This window comes from Oncorhynchus tshawytscha, linkage group LG28, assembly GCF_018296145.1.
Source record: "Oncorhynchus tshawytscha isolate Ot180627B linkage group LG28, Otsh_v2.0, whole genome shotgun sequence".
In the NCBI taxonomy this organism is placed as follows: domain Eukaryota; kingdom Metazoa; phylum Chordata; class Actinopteri; order Salmoniformes; family Salmonidae; genus Oncorhynchus; species Oncorhynchus tshawytscha.
This window is the reverse complement of record NC_056456.1, coordinates 15,719,550-15,745,525: the sequence shown is the minus strand read 5'-3', so window position 1 is coordinate 15,745,525 and position 25,976 is coordinate 15,719,550. Positions and strand designations below refer to the sequence as shown.

The window sequence follows — 25,976 nt, the reverse complement described above, 5'->3', positions numbered from 1 at the left end:
AGCTTCTTCCTAGCTGAATACCAGTGCTCTCAGAACCACTTTGTGGAGTTGATAACATTATTTGAAGCGTGAGTAATTATCAGAATGACGTTCGATTTCATGTAAAGACTCAGGGTGTTGTATTTTGTTTCATTTTTTTATTTTTATTTATATAGTGACATACTTTTGTATACTATATATAGTGTATATAATTTCCCCCAGTGCTATATGGATGTGGTGAGGATCTACTGTTCCATGTGGGGTTTGGGTATCAAATAGACAGTGTGTTTGTAAGTACTCATATTGTTTTATTACTAAATGTATTTTTGTTTTTCATGCAAGATGTCATTTTGTTTCTGGACATCTTGTACTCAGACATTTGAAAAATGTTAGAAAGTCTATTCTAGTCTATTCTAACTGTGAACATTGTGTTCTGTGTATTTTCTTGTGTTTTTCTATAGAAAGCAGAGCCATTACCATTTATGCATTTCTCTTTGTACTTATTGTACTCAGATTGATTTTATGCACTTTACTAACACATTTACTTCACTTGATGGTGATTTAGACTCAACTTTACTTTATGGTGACCACCTTGCAGTGATTTCCGTCCTACATTGTCCTATTTTAAATGCACGCTTCGACAGAATAAACAACCCCAAATGAGTCTGTGTCCTGTTCTAGGTTTGCTTTTGCCGGCTACATTTATGCCACTGACTGACCTTTCTGGACGGCTGCTTCCACAGTGAAATAGTATACATTTTTCTCCCAAAAGTTCACCTCCTCTTCTTCTCTGTTTGTAGAGCTTCCTCTGCATCCTGGCGATCAGCTTCTAGATGTTCAATCAGATACACCAACTTTGTGGTTTCCTTACACAGCGGAGACAACAGGCCACCTTCCGTATGAATGAAGAAAGATGTTTGTACAGTATACGTATACCAGTAGCCTTATCTATTGAAACATATTGGTCATTATCAGTTAAACTAAGCAAAACGAAAATACACTACGAGTGGACTCATTGTATAGAAAGCATCTGCAAAGAACAGGGGCTGTACTGCATATGGACGATTCAGAATAATGTGCACGTTATAGATGCCATTACACTGGACATTTTTGTTACTAGAAATATTCCATTGTGTTCATGGACATCATGTGACACGAGGCTGTGTACTGTATCCCTCTCATTTGAGAAAAATAATTCACTTCTTTCGGTTCTTGCACTTAGCCCAATGTCTTCAATGTATAACTCAGTAGACATAATTGAAGACTTGGATTCACTGGAATGAAATCTGAAAAAGACGGAACACATTTCTTCACATGCCTGAAGAAATAGGCGCATTAAAGGGATAGTTCACACAAATTACAAAATTACATATTGGTTTCCTTACCCTGTAAGCAGTATATGGACAAGGTAAGAGGGCTATCCTATCCTATCCATGCTTTGATTTAGTTTCCCTGGAACAGATTCCGAATGCTAACGTTTAGCATTTGTGGCACAAATCCCATTCAACAAACAAATTAGCTTTTGTTGGCAGCATGTTTAAATCATCTATAAATGGGTTAGCTGACAGCGTTACGAAAACGATGCGCACACTTCAATGAGGCAGAAGTCTTTAGGATGTTGTGATTCTGGATGGCCAGGTAGCTAGCAACAATGACAAGAAACTGCCATGTGGGGAAACGTAGGTGGCTCGTTTTCTGCTGGAGCGCGTGCTACAGGTGGGTGTTGATATGGTGACCAGTGAGCTGAGATAAGGCAGGGCTTTAACTAGCAAAGACTTATAGATAACCTGGAGCCAGTGGGTTTGGCGACAGATATGTAGTGAAGGCCAGCAAACGAGAGCATACAGGTCGCAGGGTGGATAGTATATGGGTCTTTGATGATAAAACGGATGGCACTGTGATAGACTACATCCAGTTTGCTGAGTAGAGTGTTGGGGGCTCTTTTGTAAATTACATTGCCAAAGTCAAGGATCGGTAGGATAGTCAGTTTTACGAGGATATATTTGGCGGCATGAGTGAAGGAGGCTTAAGGAGGCTTTGTTGCGAAATAGGAAGCCGATTCTAGATTTAATTTTGGATAGGAGATGCTTAATGTCAGTCTGGAAGGAGAGTTTACAGTCTAACCAGACACCTAGGTATTTGTAGTTGTCCACATATTCTAGGTCAGAACCGTCCAGAGTAGTGATGTTCGTCAGGCGGGAGGGTGCGGGCAGAAATCGGTTGAAGAGCATGCACTTAGTTTTACTATTATTTAAAAGCAGTTGGAGGCTACGGAAGGAGTGTTGTTTGGCGATGAAGCTCGTTTGGAGATTTGTTAGCACAGTGTCCAAAGAAGGGCCAGATGTATACAGAATAGTGTCGTCTGCGTAGAGGTGGATCAGAGAATCACCAGCAGCAAGAGCAATCATAGATATTTACAGAGAAAAGAGTCGGCCCAAAAATTGAACCCTGTGGCACCCCCATAGAGACTGCCAGAGGTCCAGACAACAGGCCCTCTGATTTGACACACTGAACTCTTTCTGAGAAGTAGTTGGTGAACCAGGCAAGGTAGTCATTTGAGAAGCCAAGACTATTGAGTCTGCCGATAAGAATGCAGTGATTGAGTCGAAAGCCTTGGCCAGATCAATGAAGACGGCTGCACAGTACTGTCTTTTATCGATGGCGGTTATGATATCGTTTAGGACCTTGAGCGTGGCTTGACCAGCTCGGAAACCAGCTTGCATAGGGGAGAAGATACGGTGGGAATCGAAATGGTCAGTGATCTCTTTATTAACTTGGCTTTCAAAGATTTTAGAAAGGCAGGGTAGAATAGATATAGGTCTGTAGCAGTTTGGGTCTAGAGTGTTTCCCCTTTGAAGAGGGGGATGACCGTGGCAGCTTTCCAATCTCTGGGGATCTCCGACGATACAAAAGCGAGGTTGAATAGGCTAGTAATAGGGGTTGCAACAATTTCTGCAGATAATTTTAGAAAGAGAGATTGTCTAGCCCGAATGATTTGTAGGGATCCAGATTTTGCAGTTCTTTCAGAACATCAGCAATCTGGCTTTGGGTGAAGGAGAAGAGGAGGGGTTTGGACAAGTTGCTGCAGGGGGTGCTGAGATGTTGGCCAGGGTAGGGGTAGCCAGGTGGAAAGCATGGCCAGCTGTTGAAAAATACTTATTGAAATGATCGATTATCGTAGATTTATCGGTGGTGACAGTGTTTCCTATCCTCAGTGCAGTGGCCAGCTGGGAGGAGGTGCTCTTATTCTCCATGGACTTTACAGTGTCCCAAACCTTTTTGAATTAGTGCTACAGGAAGCAAATTTATGTTTGAAAAAGCTAGCCTTAGCTTTCCTAATATCAATCTCATGACTTGGGATTTGGGATTTGTGCCACAACTGCTAAAATATGAGCATTTGGAAACATTACCAGGGAAGCTAAACCAAAGGACGGATTGGTGTCATATCTTGTACATAGACTGCTAACAGGGTACGGAAACCAATATGGGTGAACTATCCCTTTAATTGCTGTAAATGTAAAGCTTTGGATGAAAACTAACACTGGATAAACACGACACTACTTACCTAAAAGTTTTGCTATTTTTCTGTTTTTCATGAGACATCTGATGCTGAACATTTCCTGACTGATAGAGGGGACAGGACAAATTACAGAAATGCATCCAACCTTACAGTATTTCTAGATAGATTGGATCATTTGTTAATATCACTGATATTTGCCCCATAGTTCTCTCTCTCTTGCATGATCACACTATGACATCAGCATCTTACCTGTTGACACCAGTTCTCCAGTTGCCTCTTCAGCTCCTGAATATGGCAAACAGCTTTGTTGGCACACAGTGAGGGGGTGTTAACCAGGGCACAACTGCGACGTCTGCTGGGGCACACTGCTTGAAGATCTGCCTGATCTTAAAAGATATCAGAAATTACGAGCCGTAAATCAAATTGAAGAGTTATGCCCCAAATCATGTTTCCTTTTGGTTGGCATGATGAAAAGCCAAAAACACATAACTGATTTTCATAAATACTATACATACAAATAACAGTGTGACTGTATAGCATAAGGAATGAACATGAAATGTCTATCCCTTAAAATTAGACACAAAGGTACATATGGTATATCGGACATGTAATCCACTATGTATGAAAGAGACATAGTATTATAAAAACCAGTGATTGACTTGGGCAGGAGCTCACCGGCACTGAGTATTGACACATCAAATGATCTACTTGTTGTGATGCACAGCAGAATATTAGCTCAGAAGTATTGTGGAGTTCCTGCACCTAAATATGAACAATACAGGCATCCAAAATTAGTACAGGCACCTATTTCAGTCCAAGTCATGCACTTATTATGACAATAACATAATGAGCTTATGTCCTTCCAGTATCACCCATAACTGTTCATAACCAATCGCCGTATTGTAAGCATCAGTAAACAGGCCAGGGAAGCTTAATTTGAGCCTCATGTGGCAATATAGACTTGGTGGTTTAAGGGCGCCATCTGGCTGCAGTATAGTTCCTGGCCTAAATACAGAATATTGAAACAGATATCCTACCCAGTCTAACATGCACTTTAGGCCGGTGCTTTCAAGGTACAACATACTTGCAAGTGGAGTGCTCATAGGAAACGTTATTAAGCAAGTGAGTGACTCACCTTTTGTCATGGTCTGTAATTTGATACAGTACATTACACCGGTGGTGTTGTGCCAACCTGTCTCATTGTCTGGGAGCAAGTCAACGTGTGATGACAGAGTATAACCATAGTAGAAAAATGCGAACCACTATCTCTGTTCTGTTTCAACTGCTTTTCAAGTGTTCAGGTATGTGTGCGTGGGGAGGGGTATATCGTGCAAAATATAATTAAAACATAGTAATCTCGGCCCCCCTTCCCTGGATGTAAATTAAGTGGTTCCATTTAAGGCAGTAGCAGTATGCAATCGCCACAATCCTGTGCAAAAACAAATTGTTAGTTAGATCATTGTTAGTGAAATAAAATCTATTATTTGGTACTTACTACATCTTGCCACTGTGTAAACTAATGGCAAAATGTAATCTTAGCAGGCTAGGTGTGTGTCATGTGGCATGAAAGGAAGGTAAAAGCGTGGTTAATTTAGCCTGGACAGAAGAGGGTTGAGTTGGCTATGAATTTACTTGTTCCCAGAATGGATATATCCTCGTTTTTTTCCGTTTTTTTCTACATGTCAACGTCCTGATTCAGGCGCTACTGTAGCACCCACAGCTACTTTTGCCGTCTACAACATATCCTGCGAAATGTTCAAAAAAGTATTTTCTGACTAGCTAGCTAGCGGCTACATAAAATACAATAATGCCCCATAAAATTATATTCTGCCTTGAACGGTTGCGTAAACTACCGTGTCACGTTGTTGCTAAGCAACACGCAGGTTCTCAACGGGGCTGCATCCAAGAGCACTATAGCAGTGGAGGTTTGTTCACTTTACAAAATGCCAAATGTTGCAGTTGTTGTCGACCGCTCGAGGCCCTTTGCATGGTACATGCATAGCTCATCATCTGACATTTTAAATTAGGGGACGTGATGCATTGTATTAATTCAGAGGTTTACACCAAGGTTAGACAAGTGTCTATACATTTTGAGACACTATCAACATTTAAAGCAGGGGTGTCAAACTCGACGCTTTATCGACGTCCAAGTCATCGGGGTCCTGGGTACAGATGTTTGAGGTTAATGCCTTGCTCAAGCGCGGAATTGCAGATTTTTCCACCAGCTACCTTTCAGACTCATCCTGATTTTCACGTTTGTGCTGCAATTACACCATAATTAATGTAATAAAGATGATCTGTTATTGATCATTAATTGATTAAATACTAACACCTAAATGTCAGCTATATCAAGGGTTGGGGTTAATTCAACTAATTCAATTCTAGTTCAATTCCCTCTGAATTCCTTGTAATTAAATTCAAATTCCAGGTCAGCCTTTGAATTCAGAGATAATTCAATACCTCTCAATTCCAAGGTAACTACATTTCAATAATTCAATTCACAATTAAATATTATCCCAAACAATTCCACAAATGAAATTACCTCAGGCTTTCAGGCTGATCATGTCACTTTTCAGACAGCCTTACTATAATGGAAATATAAATTATTTAAAACAAATCCTTCAGTTAAATGTTTGATACAAAGTGCATTAATTCCTTTAACTGGGAAATGTACAAATATTGACTTGAAATCTAATTCCAAAGATCAAATGTTTTTATAATTCCAATTCCATCAGTGCAAATAGTCTAAATCCATAACTTTAAGATTTGACCCCAACCCTGTTTGTGTCCTTATGGCAATCAACTCCACTTGAAAGTCCAATGTGCGCTACAAGTTAAAGAGCAGATATAGGCCTACTATTGGTAGATTTATAACAAACATGTTCTAGGATAGGCCTGGGTCATAAAGACCTCAACTGGATACTGGTATGGAAGCAACACAGGATTATCACAACATTTATAGATTTTATTACAACTTGAATTTGTACAGTTCTACAAAGGCAAATATTAGGTGTAATTACAGCAAACTGATTTTCCGTGCAACACAGCAAACAACACAATATTCAATCAATATGAAAGATCTTAACAGACTAAAGTGTTACGATCATAAAACTGGCCACAAAATCACAGTATAAAACACAAGGACTCATTTCTGTCATCATGACGTGCTTTGAGAGGTTAGTTATGGATCATATCACCTCCACCTTCTTCTGCCTTCAACACAATCCAGCCTTACATTCTGGCACAGAGACTCATTCAGGACTTCTCCTTAGATGGACTTGTGGTTGTTGGACTTCCTGAGCCAGCGATCACAGCGGGTCAAAGTCGGTCCCCACGTGGCAGACATGCGCACCACCAACTCAGGCTCTCCTCAGGGATGTGTTTTGTCCCCACTCCTGTACATATTGTACACTAATAGTTGTACTAGTTCCCATCCTGACAGACACCTAGTTAAGTTCGCTGATGACACTGCCTTGATCAGCATGTTGCGTGATGACGAGGAACAACGTGGCCTGGTCCTAAATGACTTTGTAGAGTGATGTGACGAATCACACTTGGTCCTCAATACTAACAAGACCAAAGAGATAGACTTCAGGAAGCGTACAACACCTAGCTCTACAACATCTATCAGAGGTCAGAACATAGAGATTGTAGAGGAATACAAATATCTGGGTGTCCCCTTGGACAATAAGCTTCAGTGGAGTAAATGTACAGATCTGATCTACAAAACGAGTCAACAGAGACTGTACTTTCTCAAAAAGCTAGAGTCTTTTAATGTTGACTGTACTATACGGACTCTGTTTTACCAATCTTTCATTGAGAGTATTTTAACTTTTTGCAATGTTTGTTGGTTTGGCTATGCCACTGTCAGCCAGAGAAATATGCTTAGAAGGATTATCACCACAGCAAGCAATGTACTTGGAGTCAAACAGACAGGCCTGGATAAGATCTTTAAGGTCAGCGCCCTCCGCAAGGCTCACAAAATAATTTTAGACCCAAGCCACCCCCTGTACCCAGAATGTGAACTACTCCCCTCTGGGAGCAGGTATAGGGCAACCCTCTGCAGGAAAAACAGAACGAGACAATAATTTGTGCCAGGTGTGATGTCCCTCCTAAACAGCTCGGACTAATGTTCCTACCGTCCCAGTAAGGCCAGCAGGCTAGTCTCTTTTTATTGGTGCGTAACTGTTATGAAAGTTTCAATGTCAATTTGTTTTGCATTTAAACGCCACTTTGAATGTGTACATGACACTGCAACAAAATATCCCCACGGGGACAATGAAGTCAGTAAGTAAGTACCTGACAACCTAGACCCGCTACAATTTGGGTAACACTTTACTTGACACCCAGCATCATAACACTTTATGACACGGCCATAACCATGACATAATATGTCATAACAGCTGACATAACTTGTCACCTGTCATAATATGGTCATAACCCATATATTTACACCTGTTGTGATATATATTGTTTATTTTATGGCTGGTTATGACACCTACATAAGCGTGTCAAAACCCACATTTATTTAAATGTTTTTTCTCTGCCAAGAAGTTTCCTTTTGTTTGAAAGTCTGTTTCGTAAGGAATTTCTTGTTGTTGTAAGGAATTATTTACAGTCATCTTTTTTTCCATCATAATTTAAATAGAAAATACCCTTTATGACACTGTCAAGAATAATTTTGACCATCACAATCATGTAAGTCAGATAGGGCTATCACATACAAGCCCTTATGTCAGTCATCAGTCAAAAAGAAGGTGTCTTGTCCTGCTCCTGAAATCTGCTCCTGCATTCATCCCAGTCATCAGCAACAAAGCATTGGGGTAGGTGTCAGTCTGACATCAATGTGTGCACTATTACAATGATCATTTAGTATGGTCAATTTCAGATAATTGTATATAACATAAACATACCGTTGACAAGCAGGCTGTGGTGTAATGGAATGTTTTGCCTTGTGTGGTAGGTTTTGACACTCTTATGTAGGTGTCATAGCCAGCCATTAAATAACTACCGCGGTAGGTTTTGTGGGTTTTAACACTCTTATGTAGGTGTCATAACCAGCCATAAAATAACACAATATATGTCACAACAGGTCTAAATATATGTGGCATGACAGAGTTATGACAGTTTATGACAAGTTATGTCAGCTGTTATGAAATATTATGATATCGTTATGACCGTGTCATAATGTGTTATGCTGGGTGTCAAGTAAAGTGTTACCATAATTTGCATACCACCCCAAAAGATCCATAGATTACGCAATCATCAGTGCACTGCACACTGTCCTATCCCATTCTGGCCACCCTTCATAGCCTGGTTCCTCTCTAGGTTTCTTCCTAGGTTCTGGCCTTTCTAGGGAGTTTTTCATAGCCACGGTGCTTCTACACCTGCATTGCTTGCTGTTTAGGGTTTTAGGCTGGGTTTCTGTACAGCACTTTGAGATATCAGCTGATGTAAGAAGGGCTTAATTCATACATTTGATTTGATTTTGATCTGGACAAGAGGATTACCAATGTAAGAATGCTGTTTATCGACTCAGCCATCAACACCATAGTGCCCTCCAAGCTCATCACTAAGCTCGGGGCCCTGGGTCTGAACCTTGCCTTGTGCAACTGGGTCCTGGACTTCCTGACGGGCAGACCCCAGGTGGTGAATGTACGCAACAGCACTTCTGCCATGCTAATCCTCAACATGGGGGCCCCACAAGGATGCATCTTCAGCTCCCTCCTATACTCACTTTTCACCCATCTCCAACTCAATCATCAAGTTTGCTGACGACACAACAGTGGTAGGCCTGATTAGCAACAACGACAAGTCAGTCTACAGGGAGGAGTTGTGGTCCCTGGCGGAGTGGTGACAGGAAATAACCTCTCCCTCAACGTCATCAAAACAAAGGGGCTGATAGTGGACTTCAGGGGGTTAGGTCAGCCCAACGCATCACGGGGGGCATACTGCCTGCCCTCAGGACATCTACAGCACCCAGTGTCACTGGAAGGCCAAGAAGATCATCAAGAACCTCAGCCACCTGTGCCATGGCCTGTTCACCCCGCTATCATCTAGAAGGCAGAGACAGTACAGGTGCAGGTGGAGGGTGGCACATACATTTTTTTGTCACTCGGTGGGGTTTAATTCCGATTTTTCAGGGGGTGCTGCAGCACCTTCAGTACAGCTATGGGCTCATCCTATATTTTATTTATTTCACCTTTATTTAACCAGGTAGTGTAACGGCTCTCTTCTATCTCCTCCTCTGACGAAGAGGTAGAACAAGGATCGGACCAAAATGCAGCGTGATGATGATTTATGATATATTTTAATGAAGGAAAACCTATACATACAGAAACTACAAAACTAACGAAAATGAAATAATGAAAACCGAAACAGCCTATCTGGTGAAATACAAAACACTAAGACAGGAACAATCACCCACAAACACACAGTGAAACCCAGGCTACCTAAATATGGTTCCCAATCAGAGACAACGAGAATCACCTGACTCTGATTGAGAACCTCAGGCAGCCATAGACTATGCTAGACACCCCTACACAGCCACAATCCCAATACCTACTAAAACCCCCAATACCACAACACAACACAAAATAACCCCATGTCACACCCTGGCCTGACCAAATAAATATATAAACACAAAATACTAAGACTAGGGCGTGACAGAACCCCCCCCAAGGTGCGGACTCCCGGCCGCACACTAAAACCCATAGGGGAGGGTCCGGGTGGGCGTCTGTCCACGGTGGCGGCTCCGGCTCGGGACGTGGACCCCACTCCAACCAAGTCTTAGTCCCCCTGTAACGCGTCCTTTGATTGGCGACCCTCGCCTCCGACCTAGGCCTAATAACCCTCATCAAGGACCCCACTGGACTGAGGGGCAGCTCGGGACTGAGGTAGAAGCTCGGGACTGAGGGGAAGCTCGGGACTGAGGGGAAGCTCGGGACTGAGGGGCAGCTCGGGACTGAGGGGCAGCTCGGGACTGAGGGAAAGCCCAGCACTGAGGGAAAGCCCAGCACTGAGGGAAAGCCCAGCACTGGGAGGAAGCTCAGCACTGAGAGGAAGCTCAGCACTGAGAGGAAGCTCAGCACTGAGAGGAAGCTCAGCACTGAGAGGAAGCTCAGGCAGGTAGTTTGCTCCGGCAGATCCTGGCTGGCTGGCGGATCTGGAAGAGTCTGGTTGACTGGCAGATCTGGAAGAGTCTGGTTGACTGGCAGATCTGGAAGAGTCTGGCTGACTGGCAGATCTGGAAGAGTCTGGCTGACTGGCAGATCTGGCTGCTCTGACTGCTCCATGCAGACTGACAGCTCTGGCTGCTCTATGCAGACTGGCAGCTCCATGCAGACTGGCAGCTCTGGCTGCTTGCAGGCTGACAGCTCTGGCTGCTCCATGCAGACTGGCAGCTCTGGCTGCTCCATGCAGACTGGCAGCTCTGGCTGCTCCATGCAGGCTGGCAGCTCTGGCTGCGCTGAACAGGCAGGAGACTCCAGCAGCGCTGTAGAGGAGGAAGGCTCTGGCTGTGCAGAACAGGCGGGAGGCTCCGGCAGCGCTGTAGAGGAGGAAGGCTCTGGCTGCGCTGAACAGGCGGGAGGCTCCGGCAGCGCTGTAGAGGAGGAAGGCTCAGGCTGCGCTGAACAGGCGGGAGGCTCCGGCAGCGCTGTAGAGGAGGAAGGCTCTGGCTGCGCTGAACAGGCGGGAGGCTCCGGCAGCGCTAGAGAGGAGAAAGGCTCTGGCTGAGCTGAACAGGCGGGAGACTCCAGCAGCGCTGTAGAGGAGAAAGGCTCTGGCAGCGCTGAACAGACGGGAGACTCCGGCAGCGCAGGAGAGGAGAGAGGCTCCGGCAGCGCTGGAGAGGCGAGGCGCACTGTAGGCCTGATGCGTGGTGCTGGTACTGGTGGTACTGAACCGAGAACACGCACAGGAAGCCTGGTGCGGGGAGCTGCTACCGGAGGGCTGGAGTGTGGAGGTGGCACAGGATGGGCTAGACCGTGAAGGTGTACTGGAGAGCCTGAGAGCAGGGCTGGCACAGGACGTGCAAGGCTAGGTAGGTACACGGGAGGCCTAGTGCGTGAGGCTGGCACAATTTTCACCAGCCGACTAACTCGCACCTCAGGACGAGTATGGAGCGCTGACCCAGGTGCCATCAAATCCCCGACTCGCTCCGTCGGACGAATATCGTACCTAAAGCACCAAACTAGCAACTCCCTCATTACTCTCTCCTCCAATTTCCCCATTAACTCCTTCACAGTCTCTGCTTCGCTCACCTCTAACACCGGCTCTGGTTCTGGTCTCCTCCTTGGTTCCTCACGATAAACAGGGAGAGTTGGCTCAGGTCTGACTCCTGACTCTGCCACTCTCTCCCTGAGCCCCCCCCCAATAAATTTTTGGGGCTGACTTTCGGGTTTCCCTCTGCGCCGTCGTGCTTTTCTCTTCAACTTTATTCTCTTATAGCCTGCTTTTTCACTGCTCCAGCGAATCCCAGGCGGGCTCCGACACTTTCTCTGGGTCGACAGCCCACCTGTCTATTTCCTCCCAAGTAGTGTAGTCCCGATATTGTTGCTCCTGCTGCCGCTGTTGCTTCTCCTCATACCAGCGCCTCTCGGCTCTCGCCGCCTCCAGTTCTTCTTTGGGGCGGCGATATTCTCCAGGCTGATCCCAGGGTCCTTCACCGTCCAGTTCGTCTTCCCATGTCCAGTCCCAGTGCAGGTAGAGATACTGGGGTGCAAAGGAGCAAAATAAATAAATAAATACCAGTATGGGGATGAGGTAGGTAGATAGATGGGCTGTTTACAGATAGGCTAAGCACAGGTGCAGTGATCTGTAAAAATGCTCTGACAGCTGGTGCTTAAAGCTAGTGAGGGAGATGTGAGTCTCCAGCTTCAGAGATTTTTGCAATTCGTTCCAGTCATGGGCAGCAGAGAACTGGAAGGAAAGACGACCAAAGGAGGAATTGGCTTTGGGGGTGACCAGTGAGATATACCTGCTGGAGCGCGTGCTACGAGTGGGTGCCGCTAAGGTGACCAGTGAGCTGAGATAAGGCGGGGCTTTACCTAGCAGAGACTTATATATCTACTGCTGTACAAACCTTTCCTATTCATATACTGTTCATAATGTCTATGTTTACATTCCGGACTCTGATATTGCTCATTATGATATTTCTTTATTTTGGGATTTGTGTGTATTGTTGAAGCTAGACACATAAGCATTCCGCTGCACCTGCGATAACATCTGCAAAATATGTGTATGCGACCAATCAAATTTGATTTGATTTGAAGAACTACATCTGCTGGCTGTCTCCAAGTCCACTCCAAACACCCACCAACTAAGTTGTACTGAGAATACCTCCAATTACCACTTTACAAGCACACATAAACTGGAAAAGGATTATTCAATGTGACTGAAGGGCTGCATTTACACAGGCAGCCTAATTATTATATAATTTTTTTGCCAATAATTGGTCTTTTGACCAATCAGTGTAGATATTTTGCGAATAATTAGGAAAAAAAAAAATCAGGGGTGCGTTCAGTTTGATTAATCACTTGCTACGTTGCATGACGGTTTTACTGAAAGACACATTTTACAAAAACGTTCTTCAACGTTCTTGAACAGACTTTGAGGTACGTTTGCTTCGTTTTGTGGGTGTGGTGGGGTGTGGCTTGAAGCAATGAGTGATGGTATTTAGAGGGCAGCAGAGCGTTCCCAACCCACCACCCAACCCCTTTCTGTTCAGAACGCAGCCCATAATTGGGCTGCCAGTGAGGGAGTTTGATTAATCTCGCCCCGGCGCCCGTGTAGATGTGTTTTGCACTGGCTGAAAGTCGAAAGCCCCACTGCAAAGTCGGTTCAAAACAGAAGTGATGTAATTAAGCACGTGTAGTAATGAGTAGGATTCTGTGTTTTCACATGCAAAAGTGATTGCTTTTGATGGAAACGCTTTATCTGCCTTCCCAATGGAAACTATTTTGAAAAGTCAAACAAACATTTATTTTTTGGAAAAGATGATGCCCCATGTTGCGTTGTTGGCAATTTGACCAAGCTGCATAGATTACGTTAGATTTGAGAAAGGCGCTCCTCTCTCCCCGCTTTCGCCCGATGATGTGACAAGCCATAGCGTGACAAAGTAGCGTAAACTATATTTGTATCTTTATTTAACTAGGCAAGTCATATTCGTATCATATTCGTATTTACAATGACAGCCTACACCGGGCCAACCCCAGACAACGCTGGGCCAATTGTGCGCCGCCCTTTGGGACGCCCAATCATGGCCTGTTGTGATTCAGCTTGGATTCAAACCAGGGTGTCTGTAGTGACACATCTAGCACTGAGATGCAGTGCTTTAGAACGCTGTGCCACTAGGAGGCCGCATTATCTTTGGTAGATTATATTAAATGATATATGTTATTAGTTATTACAACAAGACAGTTAACCCACAGTTTCCCGTAATTGTAAATAAGAATTTGTTCTTAACTGACTTGCCTAGTTAAATAAAGTTTACTTTAAAAAATAAAAATACAATTACATTATATAGACATAGGCCCACTGTAATCAAGTCCTCTAAGGAAGTGCTATTTTGTTGTCCTCTGCATCCTCTCTATCTTTGTGAGGTAGCCTTGTGCAGCCTAGTGTGGGCTATGGATCTCGACTATTGTCTGGGTTTAATTAATGTGCCCAGCCTAGAACAATCCAGATGTTTCACCGGATGCACAAATCTGAAGCATCCGGTTGGCGTTTCTACTCTTTAGCAAATGTGGTGGTTAGAGGGAGCCCAGTGGCCGGCAGTAGGAGAAAATAGAGCGAGATTGATTTTGGACGACCGGTTCGTACGTAAAGCATTCTCTATTCCGGCTGCAAATACATCGGTTTCCTCCTTAACTTGCTTTAATGGTGTGCCGCGTGATTGTTTTTTTAATGTGCGTACAGTATTAATAAAACAATTTTCCACCACCATTTTGAGATTTTTGGACAACTTCAGAATGTTTCATACCGCGTTCAGCCAATCCGGTTGCAGCAGTCGGTTGTTTACCCTTAGTTGAGGTGGCCAACATCATAGTAGCATTAGCCACTTTAGCATTAGCCACTTTAGCATGGTGGTGGAAAATTACGCACATTTTTTCATTTTTTTCCCACAGTGGCGCGCAATTAAAACTAGTTAAGGAGGAAACCGATGACTTTGCATTCTGAATGGAGGATGTTTTTTGTACGAACCGTTCCCCGGGGGCCACCAGCGTAATAGCCGCTGGTCACATAGCCTGCCCTAGATGATAGTGAAGATCAATAGCTCCCACTAACGGTTTCCCAGGCTATGCATGTGGAGGATGTTTTGTCTTATTTGTTCATTTCTAAACTGTGCTTATCTGACTCCGATGTGATGCAAATTTCTCTCATCAGTTTCTCACCGTTCAAAAAATGTATTTATCAGATGGGGATTGTTTCCACAGACCCCACAAGCAGTCAGCACTGACTAGTACAACTCAGAGACAGGGCAGTCCAGTGTAATACACTCCCAGACAGACAACACCAAATTGTTGAGACTTCTTATTTACTGGCCATATATGTTACTATAAACACTTTGATGTGATACAGATTTATCTCATCAGTTTCTCACCATTTTTTAATTATTATTTTTTTAGATGTGGTTTGGTTTCACAGACTGCACTTATCCTTCCTGTGCATTGTATTAATGGGTTTATACAGTAAGTATATGGCTGAATCAATATGTATTTGTGTGTTTATTTTGTCAACTTCAACATTTGTAAAGAATACACTGACGCAAGTGAAGAGATTCCGCATTACGTCATCGGCAGAAGCCACACGTACTCGAGGCAAATGCTGGGTTGCGCTACTCGAAAATTTCCATCACATCACCGCTGCAAAAAGCGTTCGTAATTACAGGAATATACCGTTCTAGGGGTATTGTACAATTGACCTAAATTAATCGTAATCACATCTATGGACACGGCTGACACGTCTATCCTGGATGTAAACAATGCAGTTTTATTCCTCGAAATCCTGGTAAGTATAGACAGCACAAGTGCACTGGAACGACCTTAATATCACTCGTGTAAAATCCAAGTTACTGTATAGGAACTAGTGAGATCGAGATTTGTTTTAATCCCGAGGCAAATTGCATGTCAACTGTTAGAATTTAAGGATTGACAATTTGGGGGTTACCGTTATTATGCCTCATTTGTAGTGCCTCTGTCGTAACGGGATACAGATTATCGCAATGGATGTGCATATAAATCTGTCATATACAGCCTGTTGTTGCCTTTCTTCACTCATCATGTGTGTTTGACAAGAAATGTTGACAATGATGCTCTTGGTATTTCACACTGTCAACCATAGTGTTTCTCAGTTCTTTCTGAAATACACCAGAGCTGAGCAGGATCCATTGTAATTAAAGTAACCAAGTCATTGACATGGCTATCATGGCTCGTTTGTAAAACTGTTATGGCATCATCAACTAACAGTTTGGTACACTACATGACCAGAAATATGTGGACACCTGCTCTTCAAACATCTCATTCCAAAATCATGGACATTAATATGGAGTTGGGCCCCCCCTTTGCCGCTATAACAGCTTCCACTTTTCTGGGAAGGCATTCCATTGGATGTTCCACAAGATGTTCTACAAGAGCATTGGTGAGGTCGGGCACTGATGTTTGGTGATTAGGCCTGGCAGTCAGCATTCCAATTCATCCCAAAGGTGTTCGATGGGCTTGAGGTCAGGGCTCTGTGCAGGCCAGTCAAGTTCTTCCACACCGATCTCGACAAACCATTTCTGTATGGCCCTTGCTTTGTGCACTGGGGCATTATCATGCTGAAACAGGAAAGGGCCTTCCCCAAACTGTTGCCACAAAGTTGGAAGCACAGAATTGTCTAGAATGACATTATGCTGTAGCATTAAGATGTCCCTTCACTGGAACTAAGGGGCCTAGCCCAAACCATGAAAAACAGCCTCAGACCATTATTCCTCCTCCTCCTCAGTTGGTACTATGCATTCGGGCAAGTAGTGTTATCCTAGCATCCACCAAACCCAGATTAGTCCGTCGGACTGCCAGATGGTTAAGTGTGATTCATCACTCCAGAAAACGCGTTTCCACTGCTCCAGAGTCCAATGGCTGCTAGCTTTACACCACTCCTGCAGATGCTTGACATTGTGCATGGTGATCTTGGGCTTGTGTGCAGCTGCTCGGCCATGGAAACCCATTTCATGAAGCTCCAGATGAACAGTTATTGTGCTGGCATTGCTTCCAGAGGCAGGTTGGAACTTGGTAGTGAGTGTTGCAACCGAGGACAGATGATTTTTACGTGCTACACGCTTCAGCACTTGCCGGTCCCATTCTGTGAGCTTGTGTGGCCTACCATTCCATGGCTAAGCCGTTGTTTGTTGTTCCTAGACATTTTTAACTTCACAATAAAAGCACTTACAGCTGACCGGGACAGCTTTAGCAGGGCAGAAATTTGACGAACTGACTTGTTAGAAAGGTGGCATCCTATGACAGTGCCACATTGAAAGTCACTGAGCTCTTCAGTAAGGCCATGTTACTGCCAGTGTTTGTCAATGGAGATTGCATGGCGGTGCGCTCGATTTTATACGCCTGTCAGCAACTGGTGTGGCTGAAATAACCAAATCCACTCATTTGAATGGGTGTCCACATACTTTTGTATATATTGTGTAAATATCAGCATATTCCCACCGATCCAGTTTTTCTGTTGTTGCAGCAATTTCCCGAAGCAGTTTCACTAATCACCTTTGTAAAGCAGCCAGAGTTTTTTTTCTTCCAGTAAGGAGCTCACATTGGGACACAGGGTCAGTTCAGGAACAACAACCACAAACATGTTAAAAAACAGATAGAATGCTTTCTGTATTATGGAGCAAAGAACCATGGTGATCAGAGGCCCTACAGGCAGACAGCATTTACTAGTACAACTCAGAGACAGACAGTGGTGAAAAAGTACCCAATTGTCATACTTTAGTAAAAGTAAAGATACCTTATCAGAAAATGACTCAAGTAAAAGTCAACCAGTAAAATTCTACTGGAGTAAAAGTCAAAGTATTTGGTTTAAAAAAATACTTAAGTCTCAAAAGTAAATGTAATTGCTAAAATATACTTACGTATCAAAAGTACAAATTATTAAAAATTCCTTATATTAAGCAAAACAGATGGTACAATTGTCTTGTTTTTTAAATGTATGGATAGCCAGGGGCACACTCCAACACTTTTACAAACAAAGCATTTGTGTTTAGTGAGTCCACCAGATCAGAGGCATTAGGGATGACCAGGGATGTTCGCTTGATAAGTGTGTGAATTGGACCATTTTCTGTCCTGCTAAGCATTTAAAATGTGATGAGTACTTTTGGGTGTAAGGGGGAATGTATGGAGTAAAAAGTACATTATTTTCTTTAGGAATGTAGTGGAGTAAAAGTACAAGTTTAAAAAAAAAAAGTAAAGTAATGTGCAGATACCCCAAAAAACGATTTAAGTAGTACTTTTTACTTAAGTACTTTACACCACTGGAGACAGGGCAGCCCAGTGTAATACACTCCCCGACAAACAACACAAGATTGTTGAGACTTCTTATTAACTGGCTATATAGGTTGCTATACATACATGCAGTACCAGTCAAAGGTTTGGACACACCTACTCATTCAAGGGTTTTTCATTATTTTTCACTATTTTCAACATTGTAGAATAATAGTGAAGACATCTAAACTATGAGATAGCACATATGGAATCATGTAGTAACCAAAAAAGTGTTAAACAAATCTAAATATATTTTATATTTGACATTCTTCAAAGTAGCCACCCTTTGCCTTGATGACAGCTTTGCACACTCTTGGCATTTGCTCAACCAATTTAACCTGGAATGCTTTTCTAACACTATTGAAGGAGTTCCCACATATGCTGAGCACTTGTTGGCTGCTTTTCCCTCACTCTGCTGTCCAGCTCATCCCAAACCATCTCAATTGGGTTGAAGTCGGGTGATTGTGGAGGCCAGATCATCTGATGCATCACTCCAACACTCTCTTTCTTGGTCAGATAGCCTTTACACAGCCTGGAGGTGTGTTGGATCATTGTCCTGTTAAAAAACAAATGATAGTCCAACTAAGCACAAACCAGGTGGGACGGCGTATCGCTGCAGAATGCTGTGGTTGCCATGCTGGTTAAATGTGCCTTGAATTCTAAATAAATCACAGCCAGTGTCACCAGCAAAGCACCCCCACAACATCACACCTTCTCCTCTATGCTTCACGGTGGGAACTACACACACAGATATCATCCGTTCACCTACTCTGCATCTCACAAGAACACGGCGGTTGAACACGACGAACCAAAAATCCAAATTTTGACTCATCAGACCAAAGGACAGATTTCCACCAGTTTAATGTCCATTGCTCGTGTTTCTTGGCCCAATAAAGTCTCTTCTTATTATTGGTGTCCTTTAGTAGTGGTTTCTTTGCAGCAATTTGACCATGAAGGCCTGATTCACACAGTCTCCTCTGAACAGTTGATGCAGAGATGTGTCTGTTACTTGAACTCTGTGAAGCATTTATTTGGGTTGCAATTTCTGAGTCTGGTAACTCTAATGAACTTATCCTCTGCATCAGAGGTAACTCTGGGTCTTCCTTTCCTGTGGCGGTCTTCATGAGAGCCAGTTTCATCATAGCGCTTGATAGTTTTTACTTGACATTTTCCAGATTGACTGACCTTCATGTCTTAAAGTAATGATGGACTGTCATTTCTCTTTGCTTATTTGAGCTGTTCTTGCCATAATATGGACTTGGTCTTTTACCAAATAGGGCAATCTTCTGTACACCACCCCTACTGTACCTTGTCACAACACAACTGATTGGCTCAAACGCATTAAGAAGGACAGAAATTCCACAAATTCACTTTAAACAAGGCACACCTGTTAATTAAAATGCATTCCAGGTGACTGCCTCATGAATCTGGTTGAGAGAATGCCAAGAGTGTGCAAAGTTGTCATCTAGGCAAAGGGTGGCTACTTTTGAAGAAACTCAAATATAAAATATATGTGGATTTGTTTAACACTTTTTTGGTTACTACATGATTCCATGTGTGCTCTTTCATAGTTTAGATGTCTTCACTGTTATTCTACAACGTAGAAAATAGTACAAATACAGAAAAACCCTTGAGTGAGTAGGTGTGTCCAAACTTTTGACTGGTCCTTGCAATTTCAATATGTGATGGGTGTTTTTGTTGACAATTGTTGTACAGTTAACTTCATTACTGAACAAAGCAGGCAGCTTTACACACAGCTCTACCCTGTGGTTATAAATCTGATATCAATTATATTCTTATGGTGTAAAATAGCACTGGGCAATCAGTGGATGTAAGTACATACATGAACAGCTGCAATATATAGCTGATGTCTAAGTGGGGAAAAATATGGGGAAATACAGGGCCATAACTCAAACAACTGCTCATGTCTCAGAAATACTGTACCCCTTTGCTTTTCTTTCTTTGACTGTGGTTTAAAAAAACAAACTTAATATACATAAGAGACTTATAAGGGAAGGGTTCAGCGTGCCTGAAATTCAGTTAATAACTGGGCAAGAGAGTTTATCTATCCACTGCAGGAAGAAATGTGATAGTTTTAATATTGCTAAGAGAAACTGTCTTTATAGCCTTGGTTTGATTCTGGCAGGGGTGGAGTGTTACAAGTTATCTGCAATGTTTATGGTATACAATGATTTGCTCATTTCAGGGCAGTTATTTTTAATACTGCAAGTGTATGTGACGCTAGCACAGAGCAAGAGTAATGCTCGCTGGGTGGGCGCCAAGTGAGAGGTTGGAAGGGGCTGCAACTGGAGAGCCAGTAAAGCTGTACAAGAATGTCAAGCCTGCTCATTTGAAGTTAAAGATAGAGGCAGCAGCACAACCTGTGTCCTGACAGTTTCTAATTTCAGATATGTGACTGTAGCTAAGCTAACCCCTTCCAACTGGGGCTGGCTGCTTTTTGTTGTAATGTTTGCCTGGTAGAGAGGGCTTTATATACTCTGTACAGTTGTTATCAAGAATGACAAGCCTTTGGAGTAGCACACAGACAGACAAGGAAACAGAGGACCATGGTACATTCTGAAGGGTATGTTCAACATTGACAAGTTTGTTATCTCCTGAGTTGTGTTGCTTGTGGTTGTTTTCAATCTTCAACAGGGGAATAGTAGTTTGTGTCAATCTTAGCTATTTATTTCACAGATTTAGAATAGCATTCGTAAGGTCAAATACTTGGCACGAGAGCTTGGCTCTGTTCCTTTGTGATATGAATTGGCAGTTTGAGTATGTTACATTGTTATTATTAGTTAGTTAGTTGCTATGCGTTTGTTGTACTATATGAGACTCAGGTAGATTGTGCTTGGATGATTAATGAATGATTCACTCAAAAGTGTTTAACATTGTTGTAACTTACTTAAACTAAAACTTGACATTACAGACAGATAATGTTTGTTTGCAGTCATCTTTATTGTGTGAATACAGTGTCTAGGAGTGAATGCGCTACTTGCTACCAATTTGATCCAGTGTTACCATAGAGGGCGTTACTCTGCAGAGAAGGGTCTATGTGCAGAATTTGTTTTCATTTTTGTGTATGTGTACAGTACCTTCAATTAGCATTTGGCATGAAACATTTGGAAGTTTCTGCATGTAACCTGAGGCCACTGCATAATATTTGCATATTTATTTAATTATTCAATTAACTTCTACATTATTGATGAAAAGTGGCCAGTCGTGGGAGAAAGAGTATAATGAATCGTTTATAATTTTGTTGTCATTGATGTTTTGCTCCACAAAATCTGGTCCCATTTAAAGTGAGAGAGAAGGGGGGGCATTGCACCCTGTTTTTTAGGAATGGAGTGACTGGGTTCTTTGCTACCATGGCAACTTACCACATGACTAGGTGTATTAGATTTCCTTGGACAGTGTGCAGCGAGGCATAGTGTGAGCATTCGCTAGTTGCTGTGAAACGTTCGTCCTTGTCTCGCTCAAGTTTTTCAATGCCCTGTAGGGACTGTCCGCAGGCTACAGTTTAAAAAAAAAAAGTATTATTTAACATGTCCTGACGGTCACCAGGTAAGAAATTATGTGTCATGTTGCCATTTATTCAAGTGAAAATGGGCAGTGTGAGGTGGTCAAAAGTTATTAGCGTTGATGGAAAAAATGACTCTGGGTTATGTCAGTCATGTCACAGATTATGTTTAGTGAAGGATTTTTGGTACTAATGATACAGTATCTTGTGGTGATTCAGGCTATGAAGTGAACTGAGATAGAGTGTGGATGGTGATACAGTACGTAGAGATAACCAAGAGGATGGTAGTGTTGATGTTGTAGAAGGGGTGTCAGACACTTAGTATTGTAGTGTTGCATTGAGACTAGCATGTACACTAATGTTCAAAAATGTGGGGTCACTTAGAAATGTCCTTGTTTTCCATAAAAACATACATGAAAATGAGTTGCAAAATGAATAGGAAATAGAGTCAAGACGTTGACAAGGTTATAAATAATGATTTTTAATTGAAATAATCGTTGTGACCTTCAAACTTTGCTTTCGTCAAAAATCCTCCATTTGTAGCAATTACAGCCTTGCAGACCTTTGGCATTCTAGTTGTCAATTTGTTGAGGTAATCTGAAGAGATTTCACCCCAAATTGGATCGGCTTGATGGGCACTTCTTACATACCATACGGTCAAGCTGCTCCCACAACAGCTCAAAAGGGTTGAGATCCGGTGACAGTGCTGGCCACTCCAGTATAGACAGAATACCAGCTGACTGCTTCTTCCCTAAATAGTTCTAGCATCATTTGGAGCTGTGCTTTGGATCATTCTCTTGTTGTAGGAGGAAATTGGCTCTAATTAAGCACCGTCCACAGGGTATGGCATGGCGTTCCAAACATTGAGTGATAGCCTCCCTTCTTCAAGATCCCTTTTATTCTGTACAAATCTCCCACTTTACCATCCCCAAAGCACCCCCAGACCATCACATTGCCTCCATCATGCTTGACAGATGGTGTCGAGCACTCCTCCAGCATCTTTTCATTTTTTCTGCATCTCACAAATGTTCCTCTTTGTGATCTGAACACCTCAAACTTAGATTTGTCCGTCCATAACACTTTTTTCCAAATTTCCTCTGCCCAGTGTCTGTGTTCTTTTGCCCATCTTAATCTTTTATTTTTATTGGTCAGTCTGAGATATGGCTTTATCTTTGCAACTCTGCCTAGAAGGCCAGCATCCCAGAGTCGCCTCTTCACTGTTGACATTGAGACTTGTGTTTTGCGGGTACTATTTAATGAAGTCAGTTGAGGACTTGTCAGGCGTCTGTTTCTCAAACTAAACAGTTGTACTTGTCCTCTTGATCAGTTGTGCACCGGGGCCTCCCACTCCTCTTTCTATTCTGGTTAAAGCTAGTTTGCGCTGTTCTGTGAAGGGAGTAGTACACAGCATTGTACGAGATCTTCAGTTTCTTGGCAATTTCTTGCATGGAATAGCCTTCATTTCTCAGAACAAGAATAGACTGATGAGTTTCAGAAGAAAGTTCTTTGTTTCTGGCCATTTTGAGCCTGTAATCAAACCTACTAATGCTGATGCTCCAGATACTTGTCTAAAGAAGGCCAGTTTTATTGCTTCAACAGCTTTCAGCTGTGCTAACATAATTGCAAAATGGTTTTCTAATGATCATTTTGCCTTTTAATATGATAAACTTGGATTAGCTAACACAACGTGCCATTGAAACACAGGAGTGATGGTTACTGATAATGAGCCTCTGTACGCCTATGTAGATATTCCAGCAACAATAGTCATTTACAACATTAACAATGTCTACACTGTGTTTCTGATCAATTTGATGTTATTTTAATGGACAAAAAAAAAGTGCTTTTCTTTCAAAAACAAGGACATTTCTAAGTGACCTCAAACTTTTGAACGGTAGTGTACATTAAATGATAGTAGTTGCGGTTGAACAGTGGCACTACTATGAGTAATACTACAACTACTAAAGCTGTTGAGTTAGTAGTGTTACGTTCATGTATTTTTTTGTTGTAAAATGACCACCTGGGAAGCAATATTGTATTGTCTGCACACAATAATGACCTAATCATTGATCCATTACAAACGTGTCACTATTAGGACTCAAGTACTGAAAGAATAAAATAAATGTGCATTATTTTAATTCAAACTGTCATGGCCCAGTGAGTGTAAGTCATTACTCATGAACAGTTTTAAGAAACCAATAACTAGCCTACTGATTTTGCTGCACTCGTTATGTCTAGGGGTGTTAGGCCTAGCTACATTGTCTGTAACCTGAATGAATGGCTGCTTGAATGTGAGAGATCAGTGTTTGAGGACCGTGTTGGATGCACATGTGCCCAGGGAGACAGCAACCTTACCTTGGTCCAAGGCTAGCTCTGTCTCTCTTGACCTCTTGGTTGGCCAGTCCAAGCAGATTATTATTTGCTCAGATGGTGACAAAACATAAATATGTACAAAAAGGAAAAACACCAAAGGCATGCCCAAAGTAAAGACAAAAACAAACGGAAAGCCTGATGGCCACCAAGCAAAACCAGCAGCTTCGTGGCTTGCAAGCTGGGACATTGACTGACAATCCTAATTGACAGTACCTGATATGCTTATCGAGCCTTGGCTCAGCACCTAGACACTGCCACCTGTGGGATGGAGTGTGGAAGTGTGTCCTGGATAGTGTGTTTGTCTTTGTCCTAACACTAACCTCATATCATCTGTTTCCTCCTGATCAGAATGATTGAAGATCGTGGGAGGAGTGGTGACATAATGGCGGAGAGACGACAACTGTTCGCAGAGATGCGTAAGTGTACAGGGCGATCTCTGAAAAGTAGTGAACCACACTCAAAGTATTATAACTGTTGTATGCATAATAACAACATTCACCAGGTTATTAATAACATTTACCAAGTCATTTACCATGCTACCTCAAAGAAAGATTCCAGTATAGGATCCAATATAGGCCAACACAGCTTACTTTCATTAGCAATAATAGACAGGAATCTATTGTTAATGACCACATGGATGCACTCTGCATGGACAGTGTGTGAAGCAACACTCTTCCCCCAGTAGCTCCACAAAGTCTCATCATCACCAGCATTCCTGTGTTACTGTCCGCCATATTACCTTGCACACAAATTTATTTTTTCCTACAGGGGCACAAGAGTTGGATTCCATAAGATTGTCCACGTATAGGACAGCTTGCAAACTCAGATTCGTTCAGAAGAAATGCAACCGTGAGTATGGCGTGATGTCCTCTGTCTGAGGTTTGATTGGGATTGTCTTGTGTCTCTGAAAACACGTAGCTAAAAGGGAAACGTGTCTGTGCATTTCTATTCTGTCTTTTCACAGTCCATTTGGTGGACATCTGGAATGTGATTGAGGCGTTCAGAGAGAACGGCCTGAACACCATGGACCTCAACACAGAGTTCACTGTGGCTCGCCTGGAAGCAATACTCTCCACCATCTTCTACCAGCTCAACAAGCGCATGCCCACCACCCACCAGATCAATGTGGAACAGTCCATCAGTATGCTGCTCAACTTCCTGCTGGCTGCCTATGACCCGTGAGGATCCACCATGACCGCATCACTGTGTGACGGTCACTGAGCGTGATGATGGGGCAATTGTGTTGGATGTGTTTGTGTACGTGTGTGGTGTGTGTGGCGTCTGTTCACACACAGTCTTTCATGGGAGAACGAAATCCAGACTGACTGTTGTTTTAACAATGTAATGGTCTCACAATAGTCTTGTGTCAAGTGATACATCTTTAGTTCTGATGAAAGACAAGAGAAAGTAAACAGTGAAAATGACATAGTGATGATGATGAATACAGTTGAACCATTTCTGCTTGTTTTTACTGCTGTAATTACAGTGTATAAGAGCAACTTAAAGGTGCTACACAGGATTTTTGGTAATTTTTGCATTGTAATTTCAGAAAATGTTCATAATATATTTGGCACTAATAGTGGAATAATAATGTTTCACAGTATTACTTACCCGCTAGTGTTGTGATTGGCTGTGATATTCGTCTATTTATTTCTCCTGCCAGAGTATCATCTGTCAAACCGGGAAAGCTGTTTTGACCTTGTTTTCTCACATAAACTGAAATTGAGCGAACAGTGTAGAATTGTAGCAACTGGGAAATGACAGAGCGATTTCCACTAGATAACACAGCCACAAAGTCAGAACAGCTTTCCCAGTTTGACAACAGATGCTGCTCCGGTAGGAGAAATCAATAGGCGAGTATCACAACCATTCAAAAGAATGTAAGTCATACTGTGAAACACTATCATTCCACTATTAGCGCCAGATATATTAATAGACTTTTTCAGAAATTATAATACAAAAATACAAAAAAATCCTAGGGGTAGCACCTTGAATTGTGAAAGTGTTTAGATTATTGCAGGTATTATCATTGTACTGCATATTCTTGACTTTTTCA

At 42.5% G+C, this 25,976-nt stretch overlaps 1 protein-coding gene and 1 long non-coding RNA gene across 21 annotated transcripts in view; one reads left to right on the top strand and one right to left on the bottom strand.

The window, feature by feature from the left end:
• Nucleotides 1-424: 424 nt before the first annotated feature.
• LOC121841216 lies at nucleotides 425-5,305 on the bottom strand. Its single transcript, XR_006080241.1, has 5 exons — nucleotides 4,635-5,305; nucleotides 4,175-4,261; nucleotides 3,749-3,885; nucleotides 3,545-3,603; nucleotides 425-1,265 (listed from the first exon to the last, which is right to left on the bottom strand). It is a non-coding gene; the product is annotated as an uncharacterized LOC121841216 (long non-coding RNA).
• Nucleotides 5,306-15,311: 10,006 nt separating this feature from the next.
• LOC112226816 (dystrobrevin alpha) overlaps nucleotides 15,312-25,976 on the top strand; it is a 34,643-nt gene continuing 23,978 nt past the window's right edge. For 7 of the 20 annotated variants that reach the window (XM_024391405.2, XM_024391404.2, XM_024391407.2 and 4 more), the window contains exons 1-4: nucleotides 20,378-20,611; nucleotides 24,269-24,336; nucleotides 24,689-24,769; nucleotides 24,885-25,098. In XM_024391405.2, coding sequence (XP_024247173.1) covers nucleotides 20,595-20,611; nucleotides 24,269-24,336; nucleotides 24,689-24,769; nucleotides 24,885-25,098 — 380 coding nt within the window. In that variant the 5' untranslated portion in view covers nucleotides 20,378-20,594. Of the gene's footprint in view, nucleotides 15,512-20,375; nucleotides 20,612-21,457; nucleotides 21,595-24,268; nucleotides 24,337-24,688; nucleotides 24,770-24,884; nucleotides 25,099-25,976 lie in introns of those variants that run through there. The other 13 variants (XM_042307896.1, XM_042307897.1, XM_042307894.1 and 10 more) reach the window with 4 other exon arrangements.